Source organism: Mastigoproctus giganteus, chromosome 5 (genome assembly GCF_048544385.1).
Source record: "Mastigoproctus giganteus isolate SK-2022 chromosome 5, ASM4854438v1, whole genome shotgun sequence".
Classification (NCBI taxonomy): domain Eukaryota; kingdom Metazoa; phylum Arthropoda; class Arachnida; order Uropygi; family Thelyphonidae; genus Mastigoproctus; species Mastigoproctus giganteus.
Window position 1 is genome coordinate 74,503,742 of NC_143579.1, and position 27,096 is coordinate 74,530,837.

Below are 27,096 nucleotides of genomic sequence, written 5' to 3' on the forward strand. Positions count from 1 at the left end.
GGCGAGGCTTCATAAGTTGATCCGTGAAATAGCAGAACAATGACAGATGATGAGGATTAAATTTTAAAAAATTACTCTAGTGTTGAACGCAGTGCTACAATCTATGCCAAGGTCCAACAAAAAGACATAGATCAGTGAGCGACATCGCTTTTACGTAGACGGATATAAAATGAAATTAATAGCAAGGGGAAAGTTGTCTAACGTTTATTGCGCCAGTTCTTCTATAAAAATGTATACATCCAAATTTATACCATTGAACTTATTTATAACATTGAACTTTACACATAAAACAGGTGTAAAGTGGTTAAGATAGATTCTTCTTTGGTGTCAACTTAGGGTGAAACAGAGTAGTTACCGTTTGACCAAGGACAGTGCCTCAGCCAATTCAAATACATCCTGTTTAGATAATTGTTATCTCCCATTATCACTTACCATTGTTCCCCTCTTAGGGACAATATAGTTCCTTTCTAAGGGATGTAAATTTTGCTTAGTTAAGTTGTATGTATACTCAGTAATCACTGAATTATGACACTCTCGTCCGTTATGGACTATGCCTCATAGCTCATAGTATAAAAAGCCGAACAGCTTCGTACTTTAGAGTAGTGATAATTTGCACCTGGTCGTGCAAGTCAACGTGATGAAGTAACAGTTATAGGACTTAGTAAAGATACTCCGGAGTTTCAAAAGGGCATGATTGTGGGAGCTCATGCGTCGGGTGCTTCCATATCGAAACAGGACTTCTTGTCAATTTCTCACTGCCCAATGTGGTTAAGGCGTACAAAGAATAGTGTCGAACTGATCAAATCACTTCCCGCTACATAGTGACATAGTGTTTTTTTTGACAGGCGGCACCGGTGCTTTCGCACAACTCCGCATTTGAATCTCTTGTGAAGTAAGACAGTACTGTCAAGGCCAGATAGCATATGTTAGTGTATGTTCATGTTTGCTTAGTGCGGGTTATGTTGTTCATCTGGTCGCTTAGCCTAGGATCTGTGGAACACCACAGACTGCTAGTTACCGTCACTGGCACTGGGAGCCGGACCAGGTAAGTGGGAAGAGAACTCTGGCTGGCCGACTCTGGGATTAGCCTGAGCTTCCCAGGGAGGGCCAAAAAAAAAAAAAAATAAATAAATAAAAAAATAAATTAAAATAAAAAATAAATTTAAAAAAATAATAAATAAAAATAAATAAATAAATAAATATATATATATTTTTTTTTGAAATAGGAGAAGGGGTGAGAGATTGAGGAGAAGAAAGAAAGTAAGCAGAAGAAAGAGGGCGAGGTAGGGTGGGACACCCCAAAGGGGTGTCACTTCCCGCTACAGAACTGTAAAGGATTACGCAATATCGGTGTTCGTGATGAGCGAAGGGTGCAACGCGTTGTACGGGCTCAATGGCAATTACAATGCGCTGTCAACTGCGGTGTCAACTGTGAGACAGTTGACATCGCAATACAATATGGAGAATGCCAGAACGATATCCCAAATGACAATGTGCCGCACACTGAGAGGTACAGTACGGCGTTCCGCAGCAGACGGCGCAAGAGACACCCTCTTCTCACCACTGATCATCGTCGACGGCGAATGCTGCGGTGTTAACAACACGCTGGGTAGACACTGTGGGGGGGGCTGTAAACGAGTGTGCTCGTCGGATGAGTCCAAAAACCTGGTGCAACGCGCCGACGGTCATTTTCGTGTGTGGCGCAAGTAACACGAATCCATGGACCCATCGTGCATAGTGCCCACTATACAGAAAGGCGGCGGCAATTGCTTAATATGGGATATGTTATTATTATTATTATTATTATTATTAGCCATATGGTGCAAGGAAGCCTGAGGCTTATGCTACACCAGCCAAAAAAAAAAAAAAAATTTCTGAATTACCCTGAGAGAGAGAGAGAGAGAGAGAGAGAGAGAGAAGGGAATCACCAAGAAAAAGAAGAATGATGATATCCAGCTCAGGACCGTGGGTGTGCCACGCCCATACTCACCAGATGTGAACCCCTGAGGTTATCTGGGAAGAACTATTATTATTTTTAGGCCACCTGAATAATTAAATTCATCTGCGGTGCTGTGTCTTATGTCTGTTAATTGCATGTGTTCTATGGTCGATTTGTCTGTTTTTCTGGACGAAAAACCCCAGTTTCTGGGGGGAAAACCTTGCTATCTACGCTTGAGACCGACTAACTCAGCCCCAGAGTGAAAAAAGCCCATTAAGGACCCTCTCGTCATCGACGGGATTCGAACCGGGCCTTTTCCACCCGATGTGGGGAGGAATCTGGGAAGAACTAGAATCCCTAGTGCGTATGGACCAGCGTTTCACTGGTGAAGTGCTAGCAGCCCTTAGGTACTTTTTTTTTTTTTTCTAGTTTGGATTGGATTCGCGATGCGGGTATCAGTGGCCGCTTATGTCACCCCAGGTTCACACCTAGTGTTATGCATTCATTTGCTAGGGACTATGAAAAGCCTCATGCTATTAATTAATATAAATATTGAATATAGACGACAAACGTTTTTATAATTTAGCTAACATTTGAAGATACAAAGCAAATAATACAAAGAAAAATCTATCAGAAACCGGCGTCTCCGTAGCCAGGTGGGAAGGAGCAGCAGTGCGTACCACACGCTTCTTGATTAGACCGGGGTTCGAGCCCGTCACCACCAAATATGGAGGATGCGGAAAGGTCAAGGAATGACCACCGCATATTCCGGAGCAATATGGCCTTAGTTGCTAATGCTTCTAAAAACCAAACAACAACTATCAGAAACTAGTGTACAATTTAAGTTTTGAAAATGTGCAATCAGTCTATTCAGCTTTCTAGAAAGCTCATGAACCAATACCAGTAAACTGAATTCTGGGAAAGCGCATTTGGGGTGGACTCCAGAGTACCTCCAGTCATCGGTGGAAGATTCTTTTCTTGGAGTAGCGAGTAGATTAACTCCTCTTCTGGTACTCAAGGTGTACTCTATCAGACAACCGCTTTGGCTGTTTTTACAATGTATTTTAAGAAGCAGCAAAACACTGTATATTGCTAGATTTGAAAATAAGACTTATTTGTTATCTCTATTGAATATGCTTGTAGATGAATATTGTACTTCTGTATATGGGTGTAGTGGTGTATAAAGTAATGTAAGAGAGTAATGTAACTTTTATTCCCTCCCCTCTTTGAGGTTTCGTTTCTGCTTAGCGTTTACGTTGTAGTGGAAAGATGTTTTATAGGCGATTGTAGGTCATTTCGTATATTTTCCGCCCGCATAATTCATGATAGTGACTACTAAATGCTTACGTAAGCAGTGCGTTTCATAGAACAACTTTTTTGATGAGAAGGGGTAGAATTGTAGCGTGAATACGTCACGGAATATCTAGCGAATAACCTTGACCACCTTTAGAAATTCTCTCTGCTATAAGCTAAACCAATCGCACTCAGATCATGATGCAAATATTTGATTGTATTTTAAAGTTCAATTTATCTCTTTTACAGGGAAGTTAAGAAACGGAGTAACCTGGCCGAAACTACTATTACTTCCTCCTGTGACTGACTAACTTAACATTCGGTGAGAAGTCTAGGAACAATATCCCTAGTCATTGATAGATTAAAACCTTAGTGCTTTTTCACACTTTAGGTGCAAGTCGTAACCGGCTTGTGTTTGTAGAGTTGAAATACGCACAGTTTTAAACCAGTGATTCTCGGCCTGTGGAGACCGCCCCCCACAGGTGCAACACGTATGGTAATTTACATTTTTATTCACATGTCAACTTTAAATGCTACGCTCCCTTATCAAACAAAAAATCCTGGTTTCCCACATATCAGTGATACCATTTTTAGAAATCCCAACTTTTTCTTTCGAAACTACAGGCTCTCTCAACATCAGTTCGCTTAGATAATCGATCTGGATCATTTAATTTAATTAGATGATCGATCTGGATTATTTCCTTTTTCAGGTTGACTGAAACCCATAGAAACAACGAAGAACACGCAGTTGATGAGAGAAAGGCAATTCTTAAACGGTACTGGAAATTTGAATATGTCGTAGAGGTTCAGCGTACGTGGGAAAGACAATACATAAATATCATGCAGGTTTAAAAAGACCTGCATAATATTTATGACAATACCACTCATGGTATTGTCATAAAAATGGGATCATCCGCACTTTTGAAAATAAAATTGTATGATTAACGAAGCCACGTTCAAACTAAATGGACATTTGAATCGTCACAACTGTGTTTACTGGGTCGGTGAAATTCCTCCCCCTCACCTTGCAGAAAGATGCTAACCTGCCAGGGATAACTGTGTGGATGAGTATCTTCTCGTGGGATTATCTTACCTTACAGATTCAATGACGCTGCTACTGGTAGAGTTATCTTGAAATTTTAAGGAATTATGTAGTAGCAGAAGCATGTTTTCAGATATGATGGTGTTTCTTAAAACAGGGTGGCACTATTTTATACTGCTGTCGTTAATACTATCTGAACAGAGAATTTCATGAACAATGGATAGGTCTCAGTGGTCGTGCTTTTGAATGCCCTCTAAGGTTTCCGGACCTCAATTCCTTAATGTTTTTTTTTTTGCATGTGGATACCTGAAAGATAAGGTGTACATTCAAAAACCAAAAACATTGGAGTATCTGTGGATGGCGATACAGCAGGCAACACGCAGAATTTCAACTGATTTGTGCATTGTATGTAGGAGTGTCGAAAAAAGATATTTTGAACATCATAAATGCTGTTTTTTTTTTCTTTTAAATAGAAGCCAAATACGTAATTCAGTTGCTAATATATGCTGCTACGGATAATCCTAAACAGGATTTACAAAAAATGCGAATCAGTAATCTCTGATTACTGATTCGCATTTTTTGTAAATCCTGGATGATGTGAATCAGTAATCTCTGATTACTGATTCACATCATCCAATTTGGATTCCGAAGCGGACTAGGCACAAGAAAAGCTCTCCTAGGTATAAACGTGTTGTTACAAAAATGTAGAGAACACCAGAAGACAGTATTCATCTGCTTCATAGACTTTTAAAAGGCTTTCGATCGGGTACAACATGTAAAGCTTATAGAAGCACTTAAAAAGCTAGACCTTGACGGACGGGACATCAGACTCATCAAAGAAATCTATTGGAATCAAACAGCCATTGTAAGTGTCGAAGAGGGTGAAACTGACTAGAGCAATATAAAAAGAGGAGTAAGGCAGGGTTGTATTCTCGCCCATGCTATTTAACATCTATTCTGAAGTTCTTTTCCAAAATGCATTGTGGGAAAGGAAAGAAGGAAAAAAATAAATGGTCATCTGATAAATAACATATGATACGATGATGATACTGCTTAAATTGCTTTTGGACTGTATTAACAACAAATGTAATGATATGGGTTTAAGAATCAATATCAACAAGACCAAATACATGACTGTGAGTAAATCTCCAGTAAGCCAAGTCCGCTATTATTGAATGGAGCTCCAATAGATAGAGTGACTCATTTTAAATACCTTGGTAGTTGGCTAAATGTTGATCTAGATCCGGAAGCAGAAAAAAAAGCAAGAATCGAGGTCGAGAGATATGCCTTTACAAAATACAGAACAATACTCTGTCAACAAAGCTTAGATCTGTCAATCAGACTGAAATTCGTTAGGTGCTATGTGTGGTCCATACTATTATACAGAGTTGAAACTTGAGACGCTGAAAACATCAAGCATGAACAAAACAGAGGCCTTCGAAATGTGGATCTACAGACGCATGCTAAAAATATCTTAGATAGAATCATCAACATTGAAGTCTTGAAAAGAGCAGGAAGAAAACGCGAATTGTTGAGCTTAGTAAAGAGAAGGAAAACTGCCTACCTGGGACACATCCTTAGAAATGTGAAATATAAATTGCTTCAAGTAATAATATAGGGGAAAATAGAGGGAAAGAGAGAAGTGGGGAGAAAGAAACTTTCTTGGCTGAAAAACATCTGTAACTGGACTGGCAGATCGCTGAGGATCTTTTTCATCTCGCCCAAGACAGAGAGAAGTACAGCGCGGTGATCGCCAACTTCCAATAGGAGACGCCATCAAAAGAAGAAGAATATTATTAGATTCACAAATGGATTTTAAAGTGTGTATACATAGTAGTAGTAGTAGTAGTAGTAGTAGTAGCACATGATGCAAGAAAGCAAGTGTAGGAGCTTATGCAGCATCAGCCAAAAAAAAAAAAAAAAAATCACACCATTCCCTCCAAATGCCTGTCCAGTTCCTCCTTAAATTTATTTAACCTATCAACTTCCACAACGACAGATGGAAGTTTGTTCCAGCAATTAACCACCCGCTGGCTAAAGGCAAATTTCCGCACATCTATTCTACATCTGTCCTTTCTTAATTTGAACTTATGTCCCCGTAGGTTGGTAATCTGAACAAGTGGAAGGATCCCATCAGAATTCAGCGTGATCAACCCATTCAAGGCCTTATAGACCTCAATCAGATCACCGCGCAGGTGCCTAGTCTCCATCCACTGCAATTTGCAGAACTTAAGCCTCTCTTGGTAAGAGAATCCCTTCATTCCCCTCACCAATCGTGTTGCTCTTCTCTGTACACGCTCAAGCAAATCTACATCCTTCCTAAAATGAGGCCTCCAGACCTGTACGCAGTACTCAAGGCGTGGCCCGACCATTGCCTTATACAGAGGGACAATCACCTCCTTTTCCCTGCTAGCAAAATTCCTATATATCATTGACAAAACCCCATGACCCGCCCTAGCAGCCTGTCTGCACTGCTCAGAAAACTTCATATCTGACTGCACAATTACTCCCAGGTCTTTTTCATTTTCTACCACCTTAAGTGTAGTACCACACAGTTGGTACGTTTCTCTTAATAATAATTCTCATAATTCTGATTCTCATAATTCTGATTCACTCTATAGTAACTTCAACTATTACTAAACAACGTTTTCCCTAGGATTACTAAAATTACCTTCGCTTGACATTGATAATTCAAACTTACCCGCGATTGTAATTGTTGTAAATACCATGATATGTTCTACTATATATATTAATTTATTTCTCTAGTTGTTTTTTTATTTGAAATTAATAAAAAAACAAAAGTTAAATTTATTAGCAATATTAATCACTCTTTTCAATGGTATCTGTAATACATCAAGTGTTGTGACCAAGTGTATCTGTGTCCGGCTTGATGTATGTAATGAAGATGTGTGACAGATGAAAAAAAAAACCAAATTTTGATTGCATTATTATTTTATTATTGTCAACCATTGATGCTTCAGTTACAGCCACAAAGATATTACAAACATACAAATAAATAAATAAATAAATAATGCATTTTACATGTCTGGCGTGTGCAATGCTCAATTTTGGCTCTTCAAGGTTTTAGTATCATACGCAACAGGTCTGTTTCAGCAAGTACAGTGTATTGAGTCTGCGGCGTTTTTCACAGCTCCCATTAGTTTATAACGGACTTGTGCACTATGTCCATGAACAGTTTTATATAGTAGTCGATTTACTATCATGATTAAATAATTGGAGGTTTCTTCTCTTTTTTTTTTATTATAAAGCTTGAGTAGGTTATAACTACTACAGTAGCTCCTTGCATTCTGATTGGGACAAGTGGCTTGTAGTTAGGAAAAGTAGTGAAGAAAAGATAATAATATAAGACATTTTCTAACATAATGTTTTCAGTCGGTTCTATCAAGTTGGCCTTGGAACCACCTCTACGAGATTACCATGAAATGACTGGTAGTTTTTTTGTTTTCATTATACACGATAACTTTTTCGCTTGCTGTTACAACTGCACAAATAAATGATGGGAATTTACGCTGGCCGTTGTCAAATTTGTACCAAACATAACTGAACAAAGAATGTTGATTAGTAACTTTTTTTTTAAGTTTGAAAGCATTATTCAGCCGCGAAGTTATCAAAAAGAATTGAAAGATAAGAATATTCAGGACAAAAATTTGAAGAAACTGGCTTAAACAGTATTATTGAGTGTAAAAACAGTGTTAGATAGGCAATTTGAAGAAAAAGAAGGAAATCCACGGAAATCGGTTTCTCATATCGTATAGTAGTTAGGAACAAGTTGAACCAAAAAGAAAATTCTTATAAATAGTCCACGAACCACTGAATATTGAAATACCTGCTATTAGGAATGATACGTTTAGAAATTTTGCAGTAGACCAATACATTTCCACAAGCGTTAACAAGTTTTTATTTTAAAAAAATTCCTCATATTTGGCAACTTCATTGTAATTGTTTCATAATAAAGTAGGTCACTCATTTTTATAGCAGTGTTATGTATTCGAAAGGATATGCATGTACCAGTGACCAGGGCCGGTGCTATCATTAGGCCTACTAGGCAGTCGCCTAGGGCGCTGAGTTTTGGGAGCGCTGACTTCCTGATTTGCCTAGTGCCCCAGTCGCTGGCGGCTAATCGAACGCCGCCCCTGTTAAGTGACCAGTAAGCCAGCCCTGTAAAATACACTGAAATTAGTTTTATAATCTTTAATCTCAGTAAAAGTTAATTATTTAAAAATTAGCCATTCTTGTCGTAACAACCCAGTGAAATACGAAAGCGCTTTTATGAGAGACTGTTCACTTGTATATTGTATATATAAGGTAAACACGGGAGAGATGCCGCGGCAGGAGAGACACCAGGCGCCTCCGTAGCCAGGTGGGAAGGAGCAGCGGTGCATAGCACAGGCTTCTTGATTAGACCGGGGTTCGAGCCCGTCGCCACCAAATACGGAGGATGTGGAAAGGTCAGGGAATGACCACTGCATATCCCGGAGCAATATGGCCTTAGTTGCTAATGCTCCTAAAAAAAAAAAAAAACCAAACCAAAAAAAAAAAAAGGAGAGACACCACAGGAATTATACGAGTATTTTTGAATTAAGCTAGTAAAAAATATTAATTGTTGTTTCATTTAGATCTTGAAAAGTGTATTGCTATTTTTATTTCTGTACTAGTATCAGTAAGACTACGTAATGCAAGGAAGCGGAATTTATCTGCGTCAGCCAAAATATAAAAATAAATAAAATAATAATAATAGTCAACGAAACAGAATATTCATGCTGATCATATTCCTACTGATCATATTCCTACAAGGTAATAATCCAATTCTGCCTTAAACTTAGTCAGACTCACTGCCTCCACGACGCTGTGAGGCAATTTATTCCGATTTTCGACAACCCCACAACCCTGCCCATAGGTGAACTTCTTGAGATCTAATCTTCTGTTATTCCCTGAGATTTTATATTTGTGTCCTCTGGTTCGTTTCTCACCCACGAAGGTGAACAAACCTCCGGATTCATTTTGCTCAACCCTTCAGTGCCTTATACACCTCAATCGTATTTCTCCTTAGATGTCGAGCTGTCAAACTTTGCAGTCCATACATCAATGCCCACTCTCGCTTTGCACTCGTAACCAATCTGGTCACCCTTCTCTGAACCCTCTCCAGAAGTGTTATGTCTGTTTTAAGTACGGTCTCTTGGCCTGATCTGAGTGTTCCAAATCCGGTCTAACCATTGCCTTGTATTATTTTCAAGGGGTAGTTTTCAGGCCGTTGATTTCTCGATAAGTAGCAATGAAAATTTTAGTGTTTCAGTTTGCATTTGTTGTAGATTGTACTATCATGTTTTACCCAAATTATTTAGTTTTAACCTGTTATTAGATATATATATTAAATAGATAAGGAAGGAGGTTATGAAAGCACATGAATTGAATTGTCCCTTGAATAAATACCCTTGAATTTAAATATAAACCAGTTGCTAGTAAAACTTTGTCAATTTTAGATGGCGATAGCGCTCACTAGAGTTCATTCAAAAACACTAATAATATGTAATTCTGTTAACTAAAAAAAAATAAATTCAAATTAGAAAAGATAAAAAAATATACACTGTAAAAGAAAGAGTAAATAATCTCTTGTAACAGATAGACCTTAATAAATTAGAACTGCGTGGAAGCAAGTACCACGTTCACCGAACACAACTGATAGTAAGCATCTCGAGCTTAAGGAAAAAAATTTCTCCCTTAATCAATAAACAAATGCATGCTAATCATAAAATTAAGAATTACAAGATTTCAGGCAGAATACCTTTTACGGAAAGTTTGCGCCTGCAGAATTCGCTTAGTCTGGCCAGGAGTTTATTCATATTGTCCTAACCATTCCTGACCACTTTTCCAATCGCAGAATCATCTGCAGAATTGGAAAATCACAATAACATTCTAATCAAAATTAGAATGTTATTAGCTGGCATCCACTTCTTTGACGCGCCGGATTATCCAATCCCATCAACCTCAGTCACATTTTTAACATTGCCAGATTCTCCAGTGAAGAGTTCAATTTGTTCCTCTTAAAATTTTTTTTTTATTTTTCCTATTCTAAAAGATTCCATTTTTTCTATATACAATATATATATATATATTGTGTTCTTACTGAAGACTATTTGTCCAGAGGATAGCATTTTCCTTTTTTTTTATTTATTTATTTTTTTCATTAACAAACTTCTTTTATTTGCATTAACACATCTTTTCGTTCATATAGGTTCCTACTGCCTCTATAGGCATCCCCTTCCACTAACTCAGATTAACATCCAAAAACCCTCTTAAGGCCATCAGAACATTTGCAGGTACATGGGGCATATTGCCTACAGCAATTTCACCATCACGCCACAGTTCATGAAAGGCCCGGCTGCGCACTACAGTTTAGTTAGCACACATAAGACAACCTGAAGGCGGGAATATGATCTCTTTTTCAGTCTGACCCCCACAGTACAAGCAGGAGGTAGGGACCTATTCGCATTTAAGCTGATACATACCGTTGGGCTTTGTGTCGCCTATCCCAGTTTGCTGATTCTGACAATAATTTTACAAAATTTAAACTTAATACATATTACCATCTCGCATTTATTTTCTTTACAATTACCTGAGGGTTAAACTCAGGCAAAACTGGTATGGGGGGAAACAGAAACGGATATGTATGAGACATTCTTTTAGTCTGGCTATCAGTCTGCCCCTGATGAAGTAGAAGACGATCAAACCAAAAGGGAGGGAAGAGAATAAAATTATTCCAGCAGAAACCAAATGGAAGAATTTTATATATATTATTCTAAATTCTATTCTCCTTTACATTCTATTATTAGCTTTCACCTTTAGAATATAGGCCATCCAGACTGAAGCTAGTTTTCTTTTACTAACTTGTTAGTTTGGTCCTTATACACCTAATTCCCTACAGATAGATACCATATAATAAAATTAACTAAGGTATACAGTATATATATCTCGTATGTAGAAAGTGTGAAGAAGAAGATTTTTGTTTAAACCTATTGAATCTATGGTATTCACCAGAAGTGAACTTGACTAAATGGATAAGGAATGTAGCGATATATGGTAGGATGAGGCGACCAGGTAAGATATGAAAACACACACACACACACACACACACACACACACGCACACACATATATATATATATATATATATACTTATATTTGAATAATATTTGAAATAATTGAAAACTGAATCTTACATAAGAAAGGGGTAAAGCATACATCAGAGGAAGCAGAAAGCATTTTCCTCTACATGATGCTTGAGATATAAACTTAAGTGAGAATAATGATAAAAAAAATAAATAAAAATGCCAGCAGCATGGCAAGACAGAAGAGCGAAAATTGTGAAATTATACATAACGATCAAACCAAAAGGGAGGGAAGAGAATAAAATTATTCCAGCAGAAACTGTCGAAGATAATTTGGAAGTCTAAATACAAAGATAATAAAATATAATCAATTAAATTTTAAATAGCCAATTAAATGAAATTTAACGGCGCCCCCTCTGACGGGCACCAGGTCCAAATTTATGTGAAATATCACGAGCAGAGATGGGAACAACTACAATAAAATAAAATAAATTAAAACAAAAACAGAAATAGACTGACCATTATGCCCCGTCTCAACAGAGGACCACAAGCCTCTGTTGAGATGGGGCATAATGGTCAGTCTATTTCTGTTTTTGTTTTAATTTATTTTATTTTATTGTATTTAGACTTCTAAATTATCTTCGAGAGTTTCTGCTGCAATAATTTTATTCTCTTGCCTCCCTTTTGGTTTGATCGTTATGTATAATTTTACAATTTTCGCTGTTCTGTCTTGCCATGCTGCTGGCATTTTTATTTGTTTTTTTAATAAATAAATATAAATTATATATATATACATATATATAAAATTCGTGAAAATTCCTCCCCTCATTAACGGGACTCGAACGCAGATCTTTTTCACCCGGTGCAGAAAGGACGGCATTCCTGCCAACTGAGCAAGAGTCGCTCTAAGGCGAAGGTAGCAGGGTTTTTTCACCCAGAAACTCGGGTTTTTCATCCAGCAAACAGACAGTTGATCTTAGAACACGCGCAATTATTTACAGGCAATATACACGGAGCAATGTACTCTTCTTAAACCATACTACAAAAACAACAACTTGTTTATACCTCAAGACGGTTATATTGGGTCAGAGGAGTTCACAAGGTAGAGAATACAAGTGCATCTTGAAATATTTCCCGCTAGCATTTGCTGCCGTACCGGGATGAAGTTATGCAGTAAATAAATAAATAAAATTAACAGAAAACATTTAATAAAGGAAAGTTTATAGTCAGAAACTTTCCAAACAAGAAAAATTGATAAAAAGAAAGCAATGAAATGAAATGAAGAAAAGAGAAAGAGAAGAAAGCAGAATTTCAAACAAACAATCTGAAAATAATTCAGACTTATCAGAAGAAACTGATAAGCTGTGAAGACCGTTAAGAGAACGAGTTTACTGTTAAAGGGAAAGATAATTGTATCAAACGAATTAAATAAAAAAGAATGGTTCCATGAAAAATGTACAATTTAGGGAAGTGTGTGCAACTCATATAGAAGAGAAAATATTAGAAATAAAAACATTTTAAATTAAATTATTGATGCGGTATCGTTTCTTTAAAGGCGCGGCAACTCTCCAGCAGGATGAAGTAGAGACGTCCGAACACGTTTGTTTCTTTTAATATAATAAAACTGGTTAGTTTTTAGGAAAAATATATAAGATCTATTACCTATTTATATATATTACAAAAGATAATAAATTGGTCTCGTGAACTACTGTGACCACGTGTTCGTCCCGGAGTATAAACAGAAAATTTATTTATTTAAATAAATTATTTACTATATTAAAATAATGAATAAATACTGTTTTAATAGACATTAAATCACTTTAAAAAGTCATGCACCTCTCCCGCATTCCCTTATTTGAGATGGATAGCATCAGTGAAATTATCTGCAATATCACGTGGTACTGGTACACTATTTATATAATGAAAAATCAAAATACATATTTTTTATTTTTCTTTCATAAAATATAAAACAACATCATAGTCTTCCAACAGATGTTATGCTTTTCTGTTTATTTGCGCTATATTGGCGACCCATCGTTCAGGTCCTGCAATAAACTGCAGTGAAACTTTCTTCAAAAAATATGTTTTGCAGATTTTTATGCTTTTCTGGTAAAGGTGCCGAAATGTTACTGTTTATTCATCTAATTACCATTCACTTTACATGATTAAACTAGATATACGATAAGAATTTCTTAAAGCTGCCCTTGCATTGTGTTTAATGTTGAAAATTTCAAACTGTAAACGAAAATAAAATGAAAAAAAATAATGATTTGAGTATTAAATAATAGTCGGGATGGTTTTAGAACGTCTGTCAAATATATTGTATAAATTTCTTACCTAATAGCTGTTGTAATTTTAACTTCTATAGGTAATAGTTATATAATTATATGCTCTTTCTTTTTTAATTATCGTTATATTAAGGAGCTCACACTTTACTATAATATGATTCAGATTCCTCTTTATGCTTTTTTTTTTTTTTTTTTGTTTTGGAAATTTCTAACTACCAGTTACTTTGAAATAAAAAATCTTCCTATTGAAAAATCTTCGTGCTCTTAATCTGCCATCGGAAAAGGAGTTAAGAAATTCTTCCTAACTACAGTTATGCAGGACATTCTAAAGAGCAAGCTGGCTTTAGGACAGGATTCTCAACTTTGGATCACCTTCATGTAATGTCACAGCTAATGGAGAACGCAAATGAATATAAAACACCATTATGCTTGGCACTTGTAGATTATGAAAAGGCATTTGACTCCATACAGCATAAAGAAATGTTTCGGGCACTGGAAAGACAAGGCATAGATACCCCATATATTATGATTTTGAAGAAAATATATGAGAATGCTACCTCCTTTATTAGACTAGACAAAGACAGTAGCAAATTTAAAATTGAGAAAGGAGTTCGACAAGGAGACACAATATCTCCGAAGTTGTTTACTGCTGCCCTTGAAGGAGCTTTCAGAAGATTAGACTGGTCGCAGAAAGGAGTCAATGTGAATGGAGAGTACCTAAACCATTTGCGATTTGCAGATGACATTGTGGTCATAAGCCACGATCCCAAAGAATTAGAGGAAAATCTTAATCAGTTATGCATAGTTAGTAAGGATTTTGGACTAAAGATGAATATGGCTAAAACAAAAGTAATGATGAACAAGTATGCCACAGAAAGGGATATAATGATTGAAGGAGCAGTAATTGAAAAGGTGGAGTCATATACTTATCAGGGACAAGTCATTAGCTGTAATAATGATATATGGCTGGAAGTCAAGAGAAGAATAAATTTTGGATGGATAGCATTCAGGAAATATAGTCACATACTGAAGAGCAATATCCCAATTTGTCTGAAACGTAAAATAATGAACAAATGTATACTCCCCACCATGACTTATGCAAGTGAAACTTGGGCACTCACTAAAAGAATGGAAGAGAAGCTGAGAACTACCCAACGAAGAATGGAACGAATTATATTGGGAATCAGAATGTTAGATAAGAAGAGAAACACATGGATTAGGCAGCAAACTCAAGTAAAGGACATTCTTATCAAAACTAAAGAACTAAAATGGTCTTAGGCAGCACACATAGCTCGAAGACATGATGACAGATGGACTAAGAAAATAACAGAATGGTACCCAAGAGGAGCTAGAAGAAAACCTGGAAGACAACAACAGAGATGGACAGATGAAATTCATGCGTTTGTGGGTAGTAAATGGATGGCCGTTGCACAAAACAGAAGAAACTGGAAAGTTGCTGGAGAGGCCTTCATCCTGCACTGGATTGAAAATGTCTGATGATGATGAGGGCATTCCAAATATGTAAAATAAAATTGAGCAAAAGGTGGCCGATACGGTTTAAAGAGAGTTATATTCGCTAGAAGCATGAGTGATATAGCCAGGCACTCAGCGAGATGGTACTTTCTACATTCATGCATACTCGATACTCCAACTTGCAAGTCATGCATACTCGATACTACAACTTGCAAGTCATGCATACGCGATACTACAACTTGCAAGTCATGTATACTCGATACTACAACTTGCAAGTCAACAATTTTATATTTAATTGCTTTGAAACAGACATGTGTACGCCTACTCTATTGATTCTTAGGAGTTCTCATCACTTTCAAGCATCATTCTGCATTCTTTATGTACGCTCATGGATATTTTCTCATCTCCGGAACCCTCGCACTTAAGAAGGGTTGTAATTTCTTCTTCGCTAGAAGTTGAAATCCATATTTCCATAAACACGCATTGCTTTCACTAAAGATCATTCCTGAAAGCATTCCTCCACCATTTCCAGTAAACATGCACATTCGTTTTACAGAAGGCCATGACAAAGAGAAGAATCATGAGATCGGCCACTCTTCAGTCTGCACAGAAGTTCACTTTTGCATGTTCCACTACAGAGATCTGTATGATAATCACTCAAATGATAGAAGTGCCTAGAGGAAGAGAAGATTAAGATATTAGTTACTAATCCCTGATGATTTCCAGTTTATATAAACTGCAATATTCTCTAGAAGTAAAATATAAACACTGTATATGACATTAAATGAAAAACAGATGAAATACCCATAGTAATGAACAGGGGTGGAACAAGAATAGACTGAGCCTTGAGGTATGAAAGGTTGTTCTTGGGTGCGGGTATGAAACCATAAATTTTTCCCGCCACCAGATTTATTAACGGCTTCCACGTGATCTTTAACAAACATGCTAAACCAGTCGTCGGTTCCCCTGACTTTAAAGCCCCACTTTCAGTTGCTGATATGATGGTATGGTAGTTTCGCCACAGCGTCTGTGTCAAATGTATTTTACGGTAGGTTTAATTGCTGTTGTTAGATGGCGTCCGAATGGCCATTTATGACTGATTATTAATCTTGTTCTGTAAGAGCGATATACAGTCACATGACCTGACAAAGTCACTCATTTAAATTAACAGCTGTGACTTTAAAGTATTTTAAGCAGCTTTTATGGCTCTGAGAGGAAATCCCTGCCCGCACACCGCATTCAAAGAAATTGAAAACTTAAAAATCTGTGTATATGTTACTGTAAAAGCCCGAAATCCGGTACATCCTAGGATTTACAAATTCTCTTTGATAAAAGCCCCAAATTTAGATTTTTACCAAAGCGGATTGGTTAAAAGTCCGAAATTTCCATTATCTGATAGAAGTTCTGTAACTTAAGCACATAAGCACATAGGGTGATATATCACCCTATGCGCTCGTTTAAAAATGGGAAAAGTGAATAAACCATTGATGTGGAATATTTTTTGATATTTCAGACTTTTAACATTCCAATTATAGTGAATATGCTACACAGACAATATTGCGGCGGGAATAGAGATGGATACCCCCCCCCCATGTCTTTGTTTAAAAATGGAAACAGTGAATGAACCATGAAGGAATTAAAAAATGTAGAACAATTATTTATTTTTTTTTTTTGAATTTCGAGTTCTAAATTTTGGACCTTTTCTAAAACAAGTTGGTAAAAGTCCTAATTTCGGGCTGTTACCAAAGCTAATTGGGAAATCCTAGGCTTCACTTGAATTTTCGGCTTTTATAGTAACATATATAAAAAGAGCATATTTCTTTTTCATTTTTGTAACTTTTTTTGTTTTATTAATGGCAACTAATTAAACAAAACTAGTATTGATTTCTGCTATTTTTTTTTTTTTTTTCTTTTTTCATTACAAATATATACTATTTTAGCCAGGGCTCATTTTGGGGTGGATGCAGCCACTGACCCTGAAAGTGTCTAAATGGACCCTGATTTTGACTACATCATGGATTAAATAGACTTTTTCAGGATACTCTGAAGAGCTAATCACTATTTATAGTGTGCATAGTGTTAGGGTCAGGCGCCACCTATGGTTTCCCACATCTGCGCCATATATACACAGTGAAGAAATACAGTATTACTGTAAATGCCAGAAAACTGTTGTGTGTTGAATGTGCAGTATTGTGTTGGGTTCTGTTGTATGTCCTGACATTTGGCCGCAGAGTCCCTGGTGGAACCCCACGTTGCCCGCACACACCACTAGGAGGTAGCCAGGCTGTCCATAATTCTCTGGCTAGTCTCCGTCAGGGTCCCGTCAGCTTCCTGAGCGGAGACCAAGTTAAAAAATAATAATAATAAATAAATAAATAATAAAAAATAAAAATATTAATTAAAATAAAATAAAAAATAAATAATAAAATAGTAATAAAAGAAAAAGAAAAATAAATAATAATAATAATAATAATAATAAAGCGATTAGATAGAGTGAGGTAATACAGAGTGTACAGAAGAAGAGGGGGAATGAAAGTAAGAGAAAGGGGATATAGGCGAAGGCATCCCCAAGCAGTCAATGGACACTCAGTTCCATCAGGCGAAGGCGAAGAAAGGGGAAAGAATAGGGTCGAAAGTGACTGTACAATGGAGCACAGATAGGATTGCCATTTGGCACCTCTGTCAAGTCCGGGTGGTGTCTAATCCAGAGGTTTAAGTCAATCCAATGGTAGCTATCAAACTCCAATCGTCAGATAGTTGTCTGTTTGATGGTGTGACGGTCAAGTCCAGGACTGTCTAGTCTGGATGGAAGTACATCATGGTCTCAAACCATCTGTTGTCTTCCCTGGGACCGTTGTGGTGCCGGTACTGTAGATAAGGATTTCCTTCGGCTGAAGAGCTCTTGTGCGAAACGCGTAAAAGCTGTATATGCCTCCATACTATCAAGCAAGTGTTTCTTGATCTTTGGGTATGTAGGTCAAGGACGTGATGAAGGTGCAGCGGAGATCCTCATACAAGGGGCAGTCGTACATAAGATGCGACCAACTCTCAGTCCCACTACAGGTGCAAGTGGGATCATCGATGATTCCCAGGGCCGTCAGTTTGCCTTTTAATGATCCATGGCCAGTTAACAGGTATGTAGCATAAAGACCAGGTGAAAACCAGGGGAGAAGCATGGAGAATACCCTGTTAATGTAAGGAAAGAACTTTCTAGTGATTTCACGTTTGTTGGAAGTAGTCCATCTCGCTTGCCACTTCTGCTGCAGATGCGTGAGGAGACGCTTCTTTTCTGCTATTTTGTCATTTGCGGGGTCTATTGTGAAGTCGAAGATGGTCTTGGAATTTGCTTTGGAGAGGTGGAACAGTAGTCTACAGCGGACCACCTCCAGGTCCAGTGGCATGCCGCCTGCCAGGATTTGCAGAGTATGGGTACTGACAGTGCAGCAAGCACGGGTAATGGCGAGCAGGATGTTCCTTTGCAGAGAGTCGAGAATTCCTCTACCAGTAACAGTGATGGCTTTCGGGTACCAGATGCCTGCTGCGTACGTTATAATCGGGGTAAATACCGCTTTATAGAATAAGGACAGCGTACCTATTGTGTCCTCAGTCCCGTCTGGAGACTCTGGCGAAAAGGGCGGTGTAATTGCGTATCTTTCTTCTTAGGTATTTATGAAAATTTAGTTTGCTGTCAAGGATAACTTCTAGATACTTAAGTTGAGTGGAGAATTTTATGGTCCTGTTGTCAGTTTTTATTTGTGGCAGTTTGGCTTCATTGAGGCTTCCTTTGAGAAAAATAGAATATATTTTGGTGGCAGAGATAGTGAGGTTTTGGTGTTTAGCCCAGTCCTGTAGCTTCTGTAGTGCATTATTCGCCAAAGTCTTCAGTCGTGCCCTAGAATCGCCGGTAACGGTGATAATAAGATAATCGGCATAAGCCTGAGAGGTGACCTCTCCCAGATCCATGCCAAGGAATTCATCAAGGACGATTCTATAAGAATGAGCCCAGAACCGAGCCCTGTGGGCATCCTCTGTAGACCTGTCTGGTGATTTTCATATATGGAGCATTGACAGTGATTGCACCTGTTGGAAAGGTAGCTTTTGATTGAGTTATATAGGTTTACTGGAAGCTTTGATTAGCGCAGTCTGCCCAGGACGCTCGGCCACCAAAATGAGTCGAACACCCCAGCAAAGTCGACAGCAATGACCAGAAAGTATTTCTTTTGGGTAGTTCCTACTGCTTCAAGGAGATTGTGGAGTGTACCGTTTTGAATCCAAATTGTCTGTGAGAAGCCATGTTTGTATTGTTGTAGTGTTTGAGAAGTCTGTAAGACTTCTCAAACACTACATAGAATTTACTAAGTACCGACTAAGTAAACACTACATAGAATTTACTAAGTACCGACAGGAGAGCGATGGGACGGTATGAGTGCGGGAGTTCAGGTGGTTTCGTCGGGTTCTTCAGGATTAATTTTACGTTGGCCGACTTCCAATCTGTTGGGTAGTGACCATCACGTAGACAGGTATTGAATAGATGAAGTATTAACTCGGAGGCACACTCCACTGTTTTCTCTATAATCTCCAGCTCCAGCATGTCCGGTCTTGGGCATTTCCTGGCTTTGATTAGGGCCGCAGCAGTTTGTAGTTCTCCTAATCAAAAGGAGATTCCTTCTCTTCAGTGTGGTATGTCCCAGTCTCTGCACAGAGGAATTTTTGTTCCTGAGTGATTAGGCTTGTTACTGGATGTAGGATGGCGTCCAAAATGTTTGTTATGGATTGCCGCCAGTATGTTGCTTCCGTACGTTGTAATAACTTGGTTGCAGTAGTGGCCTCTCCCCTGGGTAGTTTGTTTGTAGTGATCTTGTACACCACTCCCCAGGGGTCGGTATTGCCAGTGGTGATGACGGGTGTTGCCAGGATTCTTGTTTTCGTTTACGGATCAGGGCCGTGTACTGGTTTCGCACTTCAGAAACGGACGATTCAGAACAACTGAGTTAACGAACGAGCTTTTGAGACGGAACCCATTCATAATTTGCGCAGCGCCTAACTAATAAAATGAGATATCCGAGCTAAAATAAAATTTCTCAAAAGTTGAATTTTTGAGAAATTCAAGAATTAAAAGTATTTTCCTGTAATTTTATGGTGAATTACCGAGTACGCTTGTAATTAAAGAAATTTCCTAAAGAGGTGTGGGGTAAATTTCTTTGAAGGGAAGAAGAAAGTGAGGTGAGCACAGGACCAGCAGCGAGTAACAAATTGATTTGGAATGTACATGCGTCTCCTAATAAGGATTTAATCGCTTGAGAACACCAATATGTTGTTACTCTTGTTGTAACTATTAACCTCACTGTGGTAAAATTGTAATAAAACTAATTTCTACACAATGGGTCATTGTATTCCTCACTCGCACACTTTTGGTCCTCTTCGCTTTCTAGCCCGTCACCACCAAATACGGAGGATGCGGAAAGGTCAGGAATGACCACCGCATATCCAGGAGCAATATGGCCTTAGTTGCTAATGCTCCTAAAAACCAAATAACAACAACAACAACAACCTCTTCGCTGACCCCCTTGTGTTCTACATACGAGACATTTTTATGGGAAGCACTGCTTAAGAAAATATGCACAGTTTGCGCTATTGGTCATTCCAAGGGAAAAAAAATCAAAACCATAAGTTTTCAACATCTCAGTTGATATCAACAGGGGAATTGAACATCTCAACTTTATTGTTTATAAGAATGAATTATGGTCCGTCACTATATTCCCAAACATAAATGTGCAATGTAACCATTGCTCGTCTCCAGCACCAGGGAAATTCCAGTTAATGTTCATTGGATTTACTCACGGACCGTTGTTGACTGACTGTCTTCAACATGGTGAGACAATAAACGTTTTGGGATAGTGTGATATGTCACAGTATCCCCAAACGTTTGTACAAGGCAGTAAATATCATGCATCTAGGCTTTTTGACCGAGGAGGTTGCACGAAAATGCCCACTCTCAAACTACATACCTACTTAGGGAAACCTGAAACTACTTTTATGGAGAGTACTGGCATCTAGTTTTTTTTGGGGGGCAAGGGGAATTAGATCGAATATCAAAAATGCACTTTTACTTCTCATCAATGTTTCCTTAAATTGCTGCTTAATATTAAATTGAACTGAATTTAAGTCGCTTTTATTATTCAATAATAATTTAATAAAAATTAAACTATATATTAATATTGTTTAATTAATTTGCGTTAATTAATATTTTGATTATATATCAGTTAACTAATTTTGAATAATTGATTAGAGAATAGTTGTAATTATATTTTTAAATGACCTATAAATTCAGTTATTCTGAGTCTTTTCTTCAATCCCATTCAGGGCCACATTCACCATACCCTAGTTATGTCACTGGGTATTAGAACACACTCCCTATAACTTTTGTGCATGTTGGACCTCATCAGCCAAAATTCAAGGTAAGTCAGCTAATATCAGTAATTTTGAAGAGTGTATTTAATTAGTTCCTATTTTCTTTATGGTGTGTGTATGACCGTAGCAGCCATATTTGGTTTTTGTTTCTTATGTTTGTACATCACAGGAACATAAATTATGTTTTATCGGCTTTTTAAAGTTTTTATGGCTTAATTCATACTGTGAAAATAATGAAAATTTCCTTATTTGTAAAATTTATCATTCTTCTCCATACTGATGGTTTAATAGTAAGGAGAAGAATGATAAAAATGACGCGGAATTTAATTCTTAAAATAGTTCTCTGAGCACATGGTAACAAGTAGTTGTAGTTATTGTAAGAGTTGTATCGGAGATTCTTTGCATAAACTTAATTAGATAAAAGTAGCGCACTGAATTCTCGAGCATCAAAATCGTTAATCCCAGAAGATTCAGGATCTTCGAGAAAGCGATACTGAAACATGAGCGAGACTAACCTATGCGTAACCTATACCTACCTTAATCTATGCGTCCTTTTTCGAGACAGGACAGCAATGCTTATTTTAATAGAAACATTATCCAGCATGTTTTCACGTACTGATCTTACGGAAATTTAACTTTTCCAGAAATAACCATTTCATCGCAAAACAAATTTAAAACTTTTTTTTTTTTATCAGAGGATTTTGAAGCACCTCTCTAAACAGAGAATTCTGGAAAAATAATGATGCACAGCTTTTTTCGGGTAATTGAGAATGAACATGGAGATGTTCTAGGCGAGTTGAGAAATAGCCACCTAATTCAGTCTCATTCTTTTAGACGTGTTATCACTCAATGCTGCTTTGGCATTTTGTTTACGCTACTCCTCAGGCGCCTTCGTAGCCAGGTGGACAGGAGCAGCAGTGCGTAGCACACGCTTCTTGATTAGACCGGGATTCGAGCCCGTGACCACCAAATACGGAGGCTGGGGAAAGGTCAGGGAATGACCACCGCATATCCCCGGAGCAATATGGCCTTAGTTGCTAATGCTCCTAAAAACCAAATAACAAACAAACAACAAGCTACTCCTCAATTCCTGGCAGTGTTTCTGAATGGCCTTCCATTCAAATTTTGACTCCTTAAAAATTCAACCATTGGCACTCCTTGAAAATTCAATTTTTTTTTTAAATTGGGGAGAATTTTCCCTCTATCAAAATTTTATTAGCTAGCACCGTCCATGAAAAAGAAAAAACAGTTTGACCAACCTGTAAAACGTTTGGAATAATTCATCATCTTTTTGGAACCTCGTTATCAGGTGATTCCAGTCCTCTGGAAGAAGGCTGTTCATTCCGTAGGCTTCACGGGCGAAATATTCCTTTCTCCAAACAGGTTTGTTAGTCAAGTTGGCCTCTGTAAGATTGAGGTAATATGTCTCATGATCCAGAACTGTCTACAAATGAAAAGAGCGTATTAAATTCCTGGCACCATAAGAATTAAAACACTTTTATAGAAAACATACAGTATTGATTACAATGAACATTTGCTCATCCTTTTATTTACACATAAGAACACAAATGAAAGATTTAACGAAATATAGTAGGAAATCGTCGGTCGCAGATTTATTCCCTGAAGATTGTGATGTCATCAGTCTTAGCTATCCCTTACTGTGCTGAGTATTTTATATATCCCAGGTGAGATTTTACTCATATCTCGCAAAACGTGTTTCCTCTCTTGTTATTTTACTTAATAAAAACAACAAGAAAAGTAATGTCTCGTATTCTGCAATATAATCATCATTCATATGCTAAAAACGCGTAAAAATATTTTGTTAACGGAATATTGGATATATCTTTCATCGTTACTTATGTAATAAGGTTGCATGTGCTCTAGATTAACATAAATCAATCTGGACACGAACTTTCTTGCAAACATGTCGACTTGTTTTTTCATGTGCATTTGAACCTGAAGGGTTCAAATACACATGAAAAAACAAGAATTTAGCCAAGAATTTATATTGTTACACACTATATTTTTTCTGCTATTTACTGATTTCTAAATCATCGTATTATATCTAATGAGTTAATGAATGTTTAATAAACTTGAACTTTTAAAGCGAAATAAATTAAAATAAATTATCTTTAATTCTATCAGTTCGATCTCTTGGTGAAATTGAAAATTTTAAAAAAAATAATAATAAAAAAATAAAACCAAGAGCCTGAACTGGTGGTTTTCGTATAAAGCCCAAAATTTATTTGAGTTTACATGGGAATTAGGTTGATACTTTAAACTAGAAGAATCTTTGGAGGCCGATGATGCATGAGCGTTCATCACACAGTAGTTAATGGAGATGCAAAAGCCAAGTGTATGCTATGGTCATTTTCCTCATTGCTGGACAAAAAACCAAACCCAAATCTCCTGCGACTCCTCTCTCTATACCAACCAATTGGGGGTCCGAAGTGAAAAAGTTCAATAAGGTTCCTCTAGTACCCAATGGAAAGAATTTTCCAACTTCGGCTGCCAATCGAACTGAGGCCATTTTCCAGCCCCCTATTAGATTCCCATTGACCCAACGGCTGGAAATGAATTGAAGACTGAACTGGTTTACATCCAGATCTTATCGAGGACAAGATTTGGAAGTAAACCAGTAGCCTTTTGGCTATACAATGCAGACTTTCATTACACGGTCAAAAGGCTGTAATATATGTAATGCAGACTTGCAGCCCTCCTCCACCAAACCCTCTCATGCAATAAACATAATATACATCATTTTTTGTACTGAATTTTAAGATATATATAGTCTGTTTTATTCTTCTTCCACATAACTATGTAGAAAGTATTATAATTAAGACATTTTAAATTTATTTCTAAAATTTTTCAAATAAGAAATGAGATGCAAATCATTCAAGTGAAGATTACTTTAAAATATGATTCACCTTTGCTATTTAATATACAGTAAACATATAAAGGATGTTTCATAATATGTGGGCCCTATTTTAGAGATCGATTTAGGACTTAAATAATGAAAACAGTTCATATAAACGTGTATCGGATTCTGAACAGTTAGGAACTATGGCTGTTTGAATATTCAACAAGTTAGTTAATGTAACACAACGCCGTACATTTCGGGCGCGTTAGAAAATAGTATTAATTAATGATTTTTAACAAAATAAGTCAACCCATCAACACGAAATTTGTTACAAAGATTCCTAAAATATTCTACGCAATCAATGAAATTTTGAAATGTGTCAGAGCTCCTGTTCCAAATTTATAGTAATATTTCTCTAGGTGGGGAACTGGGGAGGGAATGCTGTGAAATCGGAGTTGAACTTCATGAACCATCCCAGGGACTAATAGAATATTTATTGAAAATTTAGTAGAAATCCTTATTTTTCTTGTCGATTAATGCGAAAACACTTTCATTTATGCCGATTTTTGCCGGGGGGGGGGGACAGGAAACGAGAACTGCGACTATAATTCATCTTAAAAGCTTTCCAGAGACCAACGAAGTAATGTCTAAACAACGATAACAAGCTTCCATTACAAGTTAGGTAATGTACGCTGTGTTGTGTTACATTTCAGGTGCATTCTATTTTTTAATTAAAATTAATTGATTCTTTTTTCTGTAATTAACTGAAGTTAAAAGTAAATATAGCTATATTCTTAATTACGAAGATTACTTTGATTACCTAAGATTACTAAGATTAATTAGTTTATAGAACACTTAATAATACTCTATTTCGAGTACGTAAAACTATAGTTTTACCTACTCGAAACTTAGCCGTTTAGTTTAATTACAACGGTTGGTATATTTTATGCTTCTTCTCCAATATACTTTTAACTCTCTCTTTTCTCTATACATTTCACATATATCAGCTATAAGTGTAATACTATTATTATAAGATTATATTAAAGGATAAGATTAGTATAAGATAATATTATGAAGCAGTAACGAAAAAGATACATTGATATGCATGCAACCATTTACTCATAATTGTAATATAATTACAAGATAAAATTAAGTACAGGTAGGACCCGTTTTACGACATGGTTAGGTTCCAACAAAACAGGGTCGTAAAATGAAAAGTCGTAAAACAAGACCAAATTATAATGTAATTGAATGAGATAGGTTCCGAAATTCCCAAAATTTTTCCAAGTATGCACTAATATTTCTGTTCTTTATAAATAATTAAACATTTTAAACATCTAATGCACATGTTTTATTTATACTTATATATAAAATAATTAATAAAATAAAATTTTACTTTGGTCCTGTGGAGTCATCACTTGAGTACGTATTCCACTACCCGTTTCGTCCACATTAAAAACTAAATCAGGGTGGTAGTTGCCTTCGTCTATTATGCGTTTAAATTTGGAAAGATACTCTTCCACCACTGCAACGTCAGCACTAGCAGCTTCACCAGACACTTTCACATTGTGAATTTTACAACAGTTTTTAAATTGATGAAACCACCCTTTGCTAGCTGTAAATGTTTCAGTGCTACCAGACTCCTCACATATTTCGTCAAATAACGACTCTGCATTGTCGAGAATTACCACCTGTGTAACAGGAATGTTATTTTGGTTCATATCATCAACCCACAACACTAACAATTTCTCCATTTTTCCCATTGTCTCACTGCATGAATAACTTGTTCTGGAGGATGACACACTTGTTATCCCTGCGTGTGTGCGCTTTATTTTATCAACATTGTTCATAATCGTTGATACAGTATAATGCTAAACTCAACGCCTTACACACATCCGACCGATGCTCACCAGACTCCATGTGACGATCACATCCATTTTCTCCTTAATTGTTAGTGTTTTACACTCTTTTTGGGCCTCCCCGGCACAGAAACTGCCCAGAGCTCATGGTTACATAAAAATTATTATTAATGAGAAATAACACTGTGTGGCTACACAGTGTTATTTCTGCGTTAACAATTGAGGGAAAATTCACAATGAAACGAACATGGCACACTGAATGTAAACAAAGAACCCGGGGGCTCACATCTGGTGAGTATGGGCTTGGCACACTCAGGGTCCTGAGCTGGATGTCATCATTCTTCTCTTTCTTGGTGATTCCCTTCTACTTTTGACTCTCTCTTTCTCAGGGTAACTTGGGAATTTTTTTTTTCTGGTGCAGCATAAGCCTCAGGCTTCCTTGCACCATATAGCTATTAATAATAATAACTCTTGGCGTTGCTATAAAATGTCATTTAATCAATGAATTTTTTTTTCATATAGTTTGTATGGGAAAAAGAAATAATTGGCGGATTTCTATTTGTCCGATTTTAATGAAATTTAAGTGTCTCGACAAATCTTTCTATATGAATCAAATATAAAATTTCATGAAAATCCTTCCACTCGGATTCATTCCATTACATGCGGATGTACAGACGGACGGACGTGGGGAAGCCGCTAGGCGCCTATACGTTAACGTGCCTAAAAATGGCTGTGTAGTCATCATTGGAAAAAATAATAAAAACATTAAAAATATATATAAATAAAAATAACCAAACATGTACCT

The 27,096-nt window shown here is 37.0% G+C and overlaps 2 protein-coding genes across 2 annotated transcripts in view; one reads left to right on the forward strand and one right to left on the reverse strand.

Moving 5' to 3' along the window:
• Positions 1–15,711: 15,711 nt before the first annotated feature.
• Positions 15,712–27,096, reverse strand: part of LOC150085495 (sphingomyelin phosphodiesterase-like) — a 78,685-nt gene continuing 67,300 nt past the window's right edge. Inside the window, exons 14-15 of the mRNA XM_090374577.1 lie at positions 22,832–23,012; positions 15,712–15,835 (exon numbers count right to left, since the gene is read on the reverse strand). Of these exons, the coding sequence (XP_090230703.1) occupies positions 15,712–15,835; positions 22,832–23,012 (305 nt within the window). The remainder of the gene's footprint in view (positions 15,836–22,831; positions 23,013–27,096) is intronic.
• The window catches only part of LOC150085496 (protein tyrosine phosphatase type IVA 1-like), a 170,263-nt gene continuing 164,697 nt past the window's right edge, over positions 21,531–27,096 (forward strand). The window contains exon 1 of the mRNA XM_090374081.1: positions 21,531–21,619. The gene's annotated coding sequence lies outside the window, so the exon portion shown is untranslated. The remainder of the gene's footprint in view (positions 21,620–27,096) is intronic.